The sequence below is a fragment of the Epinephelus fuscoguttatus genome, linkage group LG3, assembly GCF_011397635.1.
Source record: "Epinephelus fuscoguttatus linkage group LG3, E.fuscoguttatus.final_Chr_v1".
NCBI classification, from domain to species: Eukaryota; Metazoa; Chordata; class Actinopteri; order Perciformes; family Serranidae; genus Epinephelus; species Epinephelus fuscoguttatus.
The window spans coordinates 42,330,107-42,344,143 of NC_064754.1; the positions used below are offsets into that span (position 1 = coordinate 42,330,107).

At 42.5% G+C, this 14,037-nt stretch overlaps 1 protein-coding gene across 1 annotated transcript in view; it reads right to left on the reverse strand.

The window, feature by feature from the left end:
- Nucleotides 1-9,021, reverse strand: part of doc2d (double C2-like domains, delta) — a 62,226-nt gene extending 53,205 nt beyond the window's left edge. The window contains exons 1-4 of the mRNA XM_049572600.1: nucleotides 8,864-9,021; nucleotides 5,836-6,244; nucleotides 5,293-5,372; nucleotides 4,629-4,703 (exon numbers count right to left, since the gene is read on the reverse strand). Of these exons, the coding sequence (XP_049428557.1) occupies nucleotides 4,629-4,703; nucleotides 5,293-5,372; nucleotides 5,836-6,226 (546 nt within the window). The 5' untranslated portion in view covers nucleotides 6,227-6,244; nucleotides 8,864-9,021. The remainder of the gene's footprint in view (nucleotides 1-4,628; nucleotides 4,704-5,292; nucleotides 5,373-5,835; nucleotides 6,245-8,863) is intronic.
- Between the last annotated feature and the right edge of the window lie 5,016 nt (nucleotides 9,022-14,037).

Sequence of the window (14,037 nt, forward strand, 5' to 3'; positions counted from 1 at the left end):
GACCGGGGATAATTGGTGAGTACCATGGTGTAGTGTGTCATGTCTGTCGGCCAAGTCACAGCACGATTTTATGGCTCCACAATCATGTAATGTGACATAGTGACTTTCAGAACGGGCAGAAAAGTCATGTAGTGTGTACCAGGCATAATGAAAGTCCTGAGTCTGACCGGTCTGTCAACGAGTCCTACTCCACCTTTTTTTAGACTCCACCGTAGACAACGGCATCATTTCTTCTACCACGTAGCGAGCCACAAGCTTCATGGCTTCTTTTGGACTGATAGATTTAACGTCATCTCCGTTATTAGAACCAAAAGGCAGTTGTTGCTGTTTCAGAGCTGAAGGACCAGTGTTCTAAAATTAATGGAAATAACTGATGGCTTGTAGAAAATGTACTCATGTATTTGATTACTCAAACAGCAAACTAACGCGTTAGGTTACTCATTACTGCAAAAACTAATCAAAGTACTCTAAAGCGTTACTTTGTAACGCGTTATACCAAACTCTGCTTGCAACCAAGTGAAACTTCTACAGTGTGCCAAGCATGTAGGAGAACTACAGCAGCCAACACAAAAATGTGAAAGTATAACAAAACCAATGGCCCTATCTAGAAGAAGACCTGCTACCTATGTAGATATAAACAGGTAACTCTAAGGTAATGAAAACAAAGTGATTCTTAGTTTCAGGTGATTATACACTAAAGAAAATATACTTATCTTATTTTCCATTTCTGTCAACGTATCCCGCTGAATCCTTCACACTGGACCTTTAAAAGGTCTGTAGGATTCCTTTTGATTATCATTACTTGAGTATCTCTATTGCCGCAATAGACACACATGTAAACATACATTTAGAGCCAGTGCTCTTCTTTGTAGCATAGTGCACAAGCTGTTAATAAACACATTATTTTTTACCCACTATAACAATATCTTTATATTTAAAAATAGAAAGAGACTGCATTACCACTACTTTATTACTACTTTATTATTGGACTGCAGGAGTCTTTCTGGTCTGAGCACAGATTGCAACATTGGCCACTGCAGCGTGACATCAGGTTGCACTTCACCAAAAGCTGAATCTGTTTCAACTTTTCACCGCAGATCGCTGCAATATTTTATTTATTTTTTTGGCACACCACCACAGCCGCAAGCATTAGAGGAATTCGCCAACATGCTTTGTATCACATCAATGTGGGTAGTTTGTGTAAATTAATTATGGTAAACTTAAATGTGTTATCTGGTGGAGTTTTGTTGGCACCAATGCTGCCACCACGGACACAAACTCTAGGCAGTGCTAATCTAATATAATCAAGATTATAGTACTGCACTGCCTATTTCTTGCCTAAAATGTTTTCATAAACATATTTTAGCACCCTACTTAGCTGTAATAGTGAGAGTTTGTTGACAGGAAGTGGGCGCCATAATGTTTCCTGTATTGTAAAAATAGGTAAAACGAAGCAGTACTGATCAAATAAAAATTAAGATTCTGTTACAGAGTTGCATTTTTCTCGTCTCAAATGTTTTCAGAATCGTGTTTCAGCTGACTGTTGAGCTGTAATACAGATCATTTGTTACCAGCTGGCCACCACTGTGTCAGACAGATGAGTTTGCATCACGCCACGCACCAACTGGAACATTTAATGGTCTGGTGTGGCACAGAGCATTCTAGTAGTTGTAGGATTTGTTTTCTCTGGTCATGTAGCACCACTTTCAAAAATATTTGCATCTTTTTACTGCATAGATAGACTAGTTTTATAAAAGCCCATCTTTCCAACAGTCGAATGAGTTGGAGAAGTGATGTTTTTGCGGCGGATTTGGTGTGTATGCAGCCTAACTCCTGCATGAGAATGTTTGATCAGAACGACAGTGCCCAGCTTTTAGGGAGTTGTTTATTTGAAATTATGTATTTGTGACCCATTTTTAAAGATTTGCATCTTCAGTAGGAACACTTTGCTCGGGGCTCAGTGCCACAGCTCTGCACAGAGAAGTATGAAAGTATTGAGAGAAGGACGAACAAATTGTTGATCTTGGTCTTCTCTTGGGATTTGTTGACATAAACAAAAAAATAGAGCATCGACTGCCTTCAAAATGGTCAGAAATATCTCCACCTCTACCAGTCACACTAAGATGCTGCCATTGTAATACATTAGTAACACTGGGACTGAGCCATATGGCATCATGTCATTCTCTATTATTAATACTTTTCCTAAAGTAAAATTTGGAAGGCAGGACCTTTTTCTGTAAGACAGTATTTTTACTTTAGATTACGGTATGGCTATTTTTATTCAAGTGAAGGCTCTGCCACCACTGGTGTTTATGCATAACTATGTGTCTACACATACACTCAGCTGGTAAAGAAAGTGTGTAGACTGTTCTCTCCAAATACTCTTGCTCGTGTCTGAAGCTTCGCAGATAAACACCTCATCTTTCGCTCTCTCTCTCTTTTCCTTTCTGCCACAGTCAGCCTCTTGCTAACGCCTCAGGGCCAGATGCTGAGCCCTTCTCTTCCATCTTCTCTCTCCCTTACTCTGTTTTTGTTCCCACATCCCATTGTTCTGCCTGTGCTGCCTTCCCCTCTCACTCCCTTCCCTCCCGTCACTGTCCTTTTCATTCTCCATTTTCTGCTGGAAAGTTTTGGCTTATCTACAAGAGTCAGCCCCCAAGAGCTCGCTCCATGAAGGGAACAAGTGTTTTCGATGCGTGTCATTTGTTTGATTCATTAATGTGCGGGACGAGACGTTCACTAGCAGAGTCACGACTTGACCTGCACAGCTGTATGTGTGCCAGCACAACTCGACAAAACAACTATTTCGCAAAATAATCGTTGTCCCTGATTGACTGAATTGGGTTGGTTTTCTGAGCACACATCCAAGCACATGCTACATCTACAAACACTTAAACACCAGTTCCTTCTACGTGCCCTCTGTCACTCCGTGCCTGCATTTTCCCCCTACACTGGTGCTTTTGCATCTGTTTCTAAATGTTTTATCTCTAGCCCTCCATCTGTCCATCACACCCTCCTGTCTTTCTCTCCATCTGCCTGCGTGGATCTTTTTTGCTTGTTCCGCACTCTCTCTCTCTCAATCCCTACTTCCCAGAGCTGTGGATGAAGAGTATGGCTGTGAGTGAATTTTCCATGCACATCGACTAGGAATGGGAAGATGAAAACACCAATGACCAACAGAGACTCCAGGCTACTACTGTGTCTGTATACATGTTTGTGTGTGGGACTGAGGGAGGGGGTGATCGAGGAGGAGGAACAGATGAAGGCAGCGTCTCTGTGTGACTGTAACTAAAGCCTTAGCATGTGTCTGCAAAGACGCAAGGTCATGCGCCGCATGTGTTGCAGTGTGTGTTTCCAGCATGCTGAACTGTACACTGGTTAGAGAGCGCGTGCTGGAGGATGTGAAAAGGAGTGGGGCCGGAGAAGACATGTGTCTCTGCTCTCTGTGTTTTGACAACTCATTTCTTTCACAGAAACTGAAACCTTTTTGTGTTCTGGATTACTCATTGCAACGTTTGCATGCTGAGTCTGGACGAGGAGTGGGTGGGTGTGTGAGCGTGTGTCCGTCATGCTCACTTCTGCACGTGCATGCTCCCACTTTTCAAGTGACGTGTCTCCCGTCTGGTGGGTATTTAACAAACGGCTGTTCATGGGTACTTACCTACTCATTGACGCTTTCTCTGCAACCCCCCCCACCACTACCTCCACCCCCCCATCAACACTCGGCTGTTGACGTGAGCCGTGTAACAATCCTCCCTGTTTCCATGACAACCACCTGCTGCTGTCCTCCCCTCATCTGTCTCTCCCTCCCTCCTTTTCTCCATTCCCTCTCTCTCTCTCTCTCTCTCTCCCCCTTTTCCCCCTCTCAGTTGTCTCCCTTCTCTCCGCACACTGTTGGTATTTCAAGGTCAAAGAGGGTCACAGCCAGATAGTGAGATAGAGACAGAGATAGGGGTGGAAAGTGGGGAAAGGAGAGCGATAACAATGCGAGAGAAGACACAGAGGGAGGCTGGAGGACAAAAAAATCCCCCAGACGTTGTTATTGTTAGCACCTTAGACCTCAGACGGTCGCCTTATTCAACCTAGCTTGGCTCGCCGTCCTCCCTGCACTTATCATAACCTCGTTTTGTGTCAACCTTGAGCCAAAATGGCTGACAACAGGTTGCACTCTGCCATAGCTGTGGGGTTGCTGTTGCGGTGAGCCTTATCTTCCCTGCTGTTTGAGCCGAAAACAAGACAAGAGAGGTGCAGCAGACCTGAACATGTTTGTGCTTGATAAAGCGGAGCATCGGACGAGCCACATTAAGCGGTAACCAACTGAAATGCTCCCCGCTCAACGGCTTGCAATGACACATTAATTTAGCCCACTGCCAAGTTGTTGTTGTGTTTTTTTCTGGCAAGAGTTTTTTGACCTTTGTCTGAATCAACAAGGGAGACTATTATGTGCAAAAAGTAAATAACAGTTTTGTTTTCTAGTTGAATCACATGTGAAATGTTTCCTATTTTCAGTCTTTTCAGCAAGTTGATTGTAGATTGTCTTCTAGCAGCAGATTGTGTGTGATTGGGAAGTGTCAGTGTCTGGTAGCATGTTACGTTAATTGCCATTGAGGTAAGGTTGGAGCAGTGACCTTGCTAGCCCCGGGGAGAAGATGAAGCTTGACGTATGGATCAGCCAGTCCATTGGAGTCCATGGCTTTCAGTCCCTGTGGACACAAGCAGACACACACAGACACACACACGCATGCTGTAGTGTCAAAGGTGACGTCATCATGCCCTCAAACACTTCACACAACTGACAGGGTCAGAAAAAGACAGCGGATATGACAGACCTCTTCTACTGTAGTTACATCTCCATGGCGCTTCTGGGTATTTCTTTCCATGCCACTGTTTCCTACCATCCTTGACTCCTTTGTGTTGTCCTCAAGGGAACCGTTCAGCGAGATTTACATAATTAACATCATGTGACAGTACACAATATGTAATAAAAGGCGCGTGTCCTTGTGCGATGGCCAAACTAAATGTGTCTGCTACAGCGACAGAGTGACATTATCCAACATTTCACAGCGCCATGAGATGATTTAGTCTGGAATTGACAAGCTGCTGAGGGTGTGTGGCAAACACGTTACTTTAAAAAGCTTGAGAGAGAGAGAGAGCAACCTGACGTCTTGTGCAAACATAAAAAACATTACAGGAGAACGTTTCCATTTGGACTTCAAGGGGAATTACACAACCACACAGACACAGACAGACAGAAGCCTGTTTATATGAAGAAGAAATTGAAATTGTGTGTACCTTTGCTTTGTGAATAGTACAATGAAGACAGTTGTTCTCCTGATCAAAGAGCAGGGTGAACTCCAACGTTCCCAGGTAGGCTGAAAACAACACAAACCGTGGCAATTACTGCCAGTAAAGGGACAAACACACTCAGTCATACACACACTGAAAAGCTCTGAGTCATATCTGTAGCAGATGGCCTCTTAAAAACATGATGCTGCCTAATATGAATTGATCTGTCTTGTTTAATTACTGTTTGGGAATGAGCAGAAACTTTGCAGGCTGAGCCCCACTATCGCTACATTGTCTAATAAATCATCGGTGCTGCTGTGTCAAATAAAGTGGGAGTGACAAACGCTCTTGGAGAAATGCTTGACTCCACAATTACTCTTCAGGCATATGTTGTGCTTCTGTGGAAAATGCAGGGGAAAAAAAGATGTCTCCTCTCCAGAGTTTTGGAAGTGTTTGTTTTGCCTTGTAAATTTCACATGAATAAACACATGCACGCAATATTCAACACAACTTCACCACTAAACTTTGAAGGCCCTCCTCAGAACTCACTGTCATCATCATCAGAGTCGACTGCCTCCTCCCTGTCTCCGTCGTTGTCCCCCCTCCTCTCCCCATCCTTGTATCCTCCGCCCGTCTCCCCATTAAAAGTCTCCTCTTTCAGGATCTTCTTCTCCCTTGGGGGTGGTGGCGTGCAGGGGTAGTCGTGGAAACGTGGGAAGAAGTCTGAGATCTGTGGGATGGGGAGGATGGGGCCCGGGCACACGTTGATGGCAAAGTGCTCCTGCATAGAGATCTTGACTGGCGAGGGCGGGGGCGGGCCAGCAGAGTGGGGCGTCGCCATGGGGGAGGAGGCGGATGAGGAAGGGGTGGAGGTGGAGGAGGAAGGGGGGATGGCCAGGTGGGAGGTGGAGGGGGGAGGCGGGGGTTTGGAGACGCTCATGTCGACTGTCGAACGGGACTGAAAATGAACAGAAAAAGAAATAAAATGAGGTGAGAAAGAGAGCTGAGATCAGAGGGGAGGAAGAGACATGTAAGTTGCATCCTCCGCCTCCTCTAAGTGTCCTAATCTATTCAAGGCAACTTTGTCAATATGTTAAAATCACAGCACATTTAAAACATCCTGAGGAAAACTGAAGCATCTGTCTATTTCCATCCATTGATGCAAACCTGACTTCTCAACAGCCAAAATAGAATCTGCCAGAACCTTTGGCACTTCAAGTGTGACTCACACATTGTGTCAGCACACCGAGTCTGTGCTCTGAATTAATATTCAAATGTAGTGCTGTAAAGTATGAACAAGTGATGTCACTTGTGTATCTGCACTTCACTCTAATCCTTCCCTTATCTCGCTCTTTCACTCCTCTCTCTCTCTCTCTGTCTCTCTCTCTCTCTCTCATCTGCGAGTCCCCTGAGCAATATTTACATAATACCATTTGAAGCCGTTCTCAGTCCTTAACTTATTTGTCACCAAATGAAGCGTAATAACTGTTGCCAAAACTCCGACCTTGTTAAGCCAAACGCTATCATTTCCTATTTTCCTCACGGTGATTAAGAGAGACAGAAGACATGTTTTGTCTTCCCACAGTGCCAATGTGTCTTTTATTATTTCAAGAGCAGGTTTAATTTCAGTGATCACAGAGACAGACCTAAAACTGTTTCCTTTGTTTACTGGTGCTGTCCCAGATTAGACTAGTGAGGACAACACGAACTAGATAACAAAAACAGCACATGGTGTTCACCTTAAACACACACACACACACACATGAATCAGGTCCTTTGAGGGTGCATATGTCCATCATGTTGCTGTTTACTGTCTACTTGTGACCTCTGTCCCTTTATGTCTGTGCAGTTTGCTTGTGTTGTCATGATTTTCAAGTCTATTCTTCCTACCAGTGTTGCTCTTTTAGTTTCTGACTGATGCATCTGTTGTGTGAACGCACATGACCAGCCTGTTGGGCTGACTGTTGTTTGTCTAGTGTTGCTTTGAAAGCTCTCACATCAAAGTGTTGACTCGTGGGCTACAACTACTGATTGCTGTTTTCATTATCAGTTCATCTCTTTTTTCCCAAGTAATGAATCTATCCTTACGTTTAAGAAATGTCAGAAAATTTTTTTAAAAAAATGCCCGGCACAAGTTTCCCAAATGCTTGTTATGTCTCACTGACTGTCCAAAAAACAAAAGAGATTCAATTTACTATCATACAAAGCAGAGAAAAGCAGCAAATCTTCGAGCTTGAGAAGTTACAGAGAGTGATTGGCATTTTGCTTGGAAATCGACTTGAAATATCAATATCTCATCAAAAATTAACATGAATTTTCTGTCAATCAACTTAAATTAATTCACTGTTTCAGCTCTAGTTAAAGGGATAGTTTGGCTTTTTTGAAGTGGGGTTGTATAGGGTCATAACCCAAAGTCAATGTATTAAGTACAGAAGATGTCAGCTGGCACGCACCCAGTTTGAAGAAGCAGACTGGAGTCTAACATGAAAGCTAAGCAATGTACTGCTGTGGATGGGGGCCACAGCAAATCGGATTTTAACCACCTAAATAAATAGCATATTATAGTAGTATTTTTACTGCTTTATCTTTCCATCAGACAGCCTGTTTTGATGGGGAAGCCGTTAACGGCTTTAGTTCCCTATCTATGCTCTCGTCAATGCCACCAGATTCCATTGACAAAAACAGTGATTTTAGCTCACTAAACATGGGAGCTGTTGGTCTACTACTGCCTCGATCAGTTAGTTAGTATTATAATGTGACTTTTGGGAATCCGAATGAACCCTTTTAAATTCCCACAATGACACTAACAAAATGACACCCCTCTGTTGTACTTTGATAAATGCTTTTAGATCAGCAGGATTTCCCTTTTTCATTGTGTGTTTAAATTATCTTGAATGTCCCCCTTGACATATACATTATGCATGTAGCCGAAAGATTAGAATCTGCCTTTCAAGTGAAAATGCCTTAGCTGAATGTAGAAGCCAGAAAAAACGGCAAGAGGTGATTCCTCCTCAGTGCGGGTGAAGATACTGAGATTTTTGTTTACATCAGTATCACTATAACGCACTTCTAGTGCATCATAAAACACACACAGTCTCTCCTTCTGACACACTGACATACGTGTCGATACACTGAACACACTGAAGCCGTTGTTAACCTGCCAATGTAGCCTTCGTATCCACACAGAACAAGACTTAACTCAGTTGTAAACTTGCATTTCCTCGAGCACATTGCTTCTTCCTCACTTTACTAAGTTACAGCACCAGGCAGACTCTGACACACACATGTAAGACCACACATGCACACACACACATATAAAGACCCCAAACTGCCTCTTCCCATCTTCAATACCTACACTCATTCAGTCGCTCAGGCTGCTCCTTATGTAACACTACCCGTATTCACTTCTTGGGTACCCACGTTTAAATGATTACTTGCAGCATGCTGATTACAAACTCAATCGCTCTCAACCTCCTTACATACAGAGACATGCACATGCAAGCACATCTTCACACACACACACACACACACACACACACACACTCAAACATAAATATAGCAATCCACAAATACGTACCCAGGGACAGTCTTCATCTGTGCCAGCACTCCATCTTGCCTGCTCTCACGTCCTCTGTCTCTCACATACTGAGGAGCATGCAGACCAGCTTTGAGTCAATATATCCCTCTGTACTCTCTCTCTCATTCTCTCCCTGTCTCTGTTCGTTTGCTCTCCTCCTCTCTTCTCCTCCGTCCCTCCCTCTTCCCCATCCCCTGGAGTTGTGACGTATCTGGTTAAAAACCCTGTCAGTCCTTTGCAGACTGTGCATATAGTGCTGTCACTCACTTTCTCAGCAGTGGGGAGATTTAAGGAAACCCAGGAAAAAGATGCACAAGTGTGCATGTGTGTGTGTGTTGATGATGTACTGTATGAGAGGGGGGACTGCAAAGAGAGAGAAAGTGACAGACAGACAAGCAGAGCAAGACAGTGAGACAGATGAGGAGACAAACCGACATCATTCAGACACACAGGAGCACCAGCAAAAACAAACACAAAGAGGCATATAAATACGTATACATATTGTAGATGGAGAAGAGGAGGGGTGTGAAAACACTGAACGCACACAAAAGGAAACATTGCCCTGGGATGAAATAAAAAAAAAAAAAAAAATCCACCAGCTGAAGGACAGAGAGAGGAAATTAAATTCAGCGTGTTGACTGAGCTGAACAAAATACACTGCCAGATAACTTTGTGTTGGCTATGACTATGGCCAATATCAGCCAGGCAGGCATATGTGTGTGTGTCTCTGTGTGTGTCTGTGTGTGTGCGCGTGCGTGCGTGCGCTTTGTCTGTATGCGTCCAACTGTAGCAGTCCTCATAGTAACGGCAGACACCTGCCACAGTAATAAAATGAATCAAAGACAACAACACATAAATAACAGAGGACTCATGCAGCGTGACACTGCAGTAAATTACTGCTGGACACAAGAATGTGGATACAATGGATGAATGAGAAGGATAAGCAGTAGATGCGTGGGTGAGAGAATATATAACAGCAAATATAAAGTCTAGATCTTGATACTTGATGATTTTTCCTCTTTTTTTTTTTACAAGAATCACCTGATAATATGATTTTGAACTGAAGACGTGTTTCAGTCTCAACAGAAACACACTGCTTCTGTTTGGACTCACAGAGCTCTCGGCTGTAAAACCTTGTTAAATATAATTATATTATCTACACCTGTGATTAGTGTTGTCTGTACACTGATCAGCTACAACATAAAACCACGGACAGCTGAAGTGAATAACATTGATCATCTTGTTGCACATCAGTGTGGGCTGGTCGTGGCATTCACACGGATGCTACCTGGTTTCCCAGCCCAGCAGAACTTTAGATAATAATGATTAATCCATCAATCAATCATTTATTTGTCACATTAAATTATACTACATGTAGGTCCAACTCCAGTGAAATGTGATCCCATCATCTCCTTTAACTTGTGCACTGTAAGTTTTGTTCTTTTTTTATGTCTTCTTACATTGTTGGCTGCTGCTTTATAATTGTCAGTGTGTCTGGATGATTCTAGTAATCTATGGATTCTGCTTGTGGAATGATTTAACTGTGCTCACATCCCGACCTCAACAAGACAGCCATATGGTTGCTCCTGAAAGGAGTTTACTAGTGATCCACAGCAGGAACAGGACAGTGTCTCACATTCCCACTGTCACACCAGTCCTTATTCACTGTAAAGCACACGCCTCCTCCCCTTCTCTCCCAGAGTCCTCTGCTCTGTCAGATCAGCATATAGAAAGAGTCACCTGGTTGAATGGCACTGTCCAGAATTTAGCCAGGTTTTGGTGAATCACAAGATATCACATTTCCTGATATGCTACTGGAAACTGATGTGGAACAGAGGTCATCTAGTTTATTTTTCAACACCTGGACAACGGCTAGCAAGATGCTAGTTCAGCTGGTGACCAGTCTTCACCATCCTCTGCTCCATGTTTATTGATGTTTACATTTGAAAACCTAAATATGGCTAGCTAGCAGCTATCTAGCAGAGTCAGCAGGAGGAGATTTTACAGACTGGTGAGATGATTTCCTCATCCTGATGAGTGACTCGCAGCCACACGCCACCACCGTCCAAAGCCAACCACACAAAGCACCACTAACATTTGCAACATAGACATAAGAGCCAAATCTAGCACAAATTTAGCAGAGCTGATGGAGAGGCAATGGTCCCATCCTAAGTAGTAATGTCATGAGGTGATCAATATCAGTCACTTTATCTGTCGTGGTTTTAATTGTGTGGCCAATCAGTCCACTTTGTAGACAGTGTGCACCTCCCAAATTCCAAAAAAGTCAATTTGGACTTCTGTTACTCATATTTTTTAATGACTGGTAATAGTTTGCTCATAAGAGGGAGTAACTGACCTCAAACAGTAGTAAAGTCTCTATCCATGATACTGCAGATTTCTTTGTGTGTGAATGAGTTTTTGACAAAGGAATACTTGTTTGTGAATAGCCAATATAAAACCTAAGCTATGTACTTATCGGATGTAAAAATAATTCTGTATTTTGTCATATTTACCAAATGTTGGTGGCATAAGAAAGGGTTAACATTTAAATATGTTATTTGTGTTGTGGTTGTATAAGGTCAGAAGAAAAGAAAATCTGAAGGGGGGGAGAAATGGCTGATTTTACAATAATTATTGTAATTAAGTATAAATAATAAAAAAATGGGATCTGTGGGATCCAAAACAATGACAAAATAAAGCTTAAAAACACAAGGGCTAAGGAAAGAACATTTCAAAATTTGAAAATAAATAGTAAAAAAAAAAAAATGTAGAAAACAGAGCTAAATATGGTTCAGAGGATTAGAAACAGACATAAAAATGAAAAAAGTAATTGACTGAGCTAAAACATATTCTCTTTGTGATGTATAGCAGCAGAGCTCCTTTGATTACAGCACGTGCCTGAGGCTATGAAAACATGACAACATAACATTTCAGTGACATATTACTGGTTGGAAAACCATCAGAGAACTAATTGATAACTATGTGATTTTCCACGGTTGATAAGTAACAGATGAACAACAATGAGCTGGGTCAATTAAATTAATGGTCAGCTGGAGGAAGAAGTGGGGTGAATACATGTGGATGCGTGTGCTCGTCCATTTGTAAACACTTTGATTTACGTAGGGCATCTCATTACTATCAGCATCACCTCATCAATATTACGTTAACAGACCATTACACTGTATATTCATTAATCTGCAAAAAGAACACGAGGACTAAATGAGTTGAAATGAGATAAATGAAAGCTCAGTCTACCGATGCCAAACTATCTCATATAAATAGGTGCTTTAGGCATGGGCTACACGCTTTAAGCGGCCTGAAATTAATGCAGAAGTGCTCTTGTCAGAAGCTGACAGAGTCCTCTCTTGATCTACATGATGTTGGTCTCCACAGAGCTGTTCGTCCCTTTGGTGAAAATGAAAAAAAGCATGTGTGTGCAACAGTGCACAGGTGAGGGCACACTCCACCCACAGCGGCAGTTATCAGACAGCTGCAGAGCACTCACAGCTGACCTGCTGACCACCAAAACTCTCAGACGCTCTCCCTGTGGCTGGGCACCCACGAGACACACCAGGAGGGCTCTTACTGCAGTCTCAACACGTTTAGGTCATGGGTGATTTACTCAGGATTACAGTTTACTGATGTACTTTCGCAGAGTTGGTTAAAAAAATACATTAAAAACAAACAAACAAAAAAAAATCATCCTTAGTGGTATCTTGCCAGCGTTGGACACTGAGGTCATGTCTGTCTGGGAAGTCAGAGTTTTTAGGCTGATGCCAGTATTTTTAGACTGAGCTAATGAACTATATCAGTATTCCTCCACCAGATTTTCATTCCTGGCAGTGTGCTCAGAGCTTTTAAACAGATTTGGGACCTTTTTGTTTGGAAATAAATTGGCAAAAAGACTATGTCATTTGGCACTTACAATACAGAAAACAGAGACAAAGACAGCTATAATAGTTACATTTGAAGTTATTAGTGGTGATTTATTTCTAAAGAATTTTCCAGAAAGCACCAAATGGACAATTATAACTGAATACCTACCTCAATCAGAACTAAAATCATTACCTCATTCTATCAGAAATTTGTGACATTTTGTCAGAATTAGCAAGAATAATTGAGTTATGGCCAAAAACATGCTTTGTGAGGTCACAGTGACCTTTGATCTTTGACAGCCAAAATGTAATCAGTTCATTATTGACTCCAAGTGGATGGTTGTGCCAAATTTGTGGAAATTTCCTCTCGGTGTTCCTGACACAGACGGACGGACAGAGGGATGAAGGGATGTATGGATGCACATATGGAAGGACATATGGACATCCTGAAAACGTAATGCCTCCGACCATAGCTGTCACCAGCACTGAGGCATAAAAGAGAAAAATCCACATAACTGAAAAATATTTATCAGAATTTCCAGAATCTCAACTCGGTCTCAATCCAAAGTCATCAAAGTCCTGCGCTTGGGCAGTGAAAACAAGCCGTCCTTTCACGTCAGTATGATACGCAGCTGGTCACCTTTATTGTTCAACAGGGTGGGTGGGACAGGTGGTGGATGGGTCCAACAGCCACCGACCTTCACCCGGGAGGCCAGTTTTCACCTCTTGTAAGATTGTAAAGCTAAACCCTGTTCTTTTGTCCTAAACCCAACCGCATGCCTGTGTTGGCTGAACGTAACCATGTGTGTTTATTGTTGAAGGAAAAAAGACGTCAATTTCCGGTGTCGTACCGACGTAGTGCGTTTATTTTGAAAGAGAAAACAGAAGTGTATTTTGAAGAAAGGCATTGCATTTACAACAGGCAGAACTTGACACCATGTCCCAGAACGTCAGGGTACCTTGCAAGTCGTATCTGGAGGTGGAGAGTCCATGACCAAATGTCGATATGTGATGTGGGCGGAGTGAGAATGTGTTGAAATCCTAGCTATGGCCCTTACCCAAAGTAACCATTTTCATTTGTTTATTTTGTCCTGCTAAAGAAATAAGGCCTAGTTGAGACTGCCAGCCGAAATCTGTTTTTTGGCATATCCAGATTGATTTTAGAAGTGCATGAAATTCAATTTTTGCAAAACGGATTCAAACCACATTTGGATGTGGTCTAAAAATGCAATTCCAATCAGATCTCTACAAATCCAGAGTGACAGAAGTGCTGAGCAGAATCCATGCTGCTACTAGCAG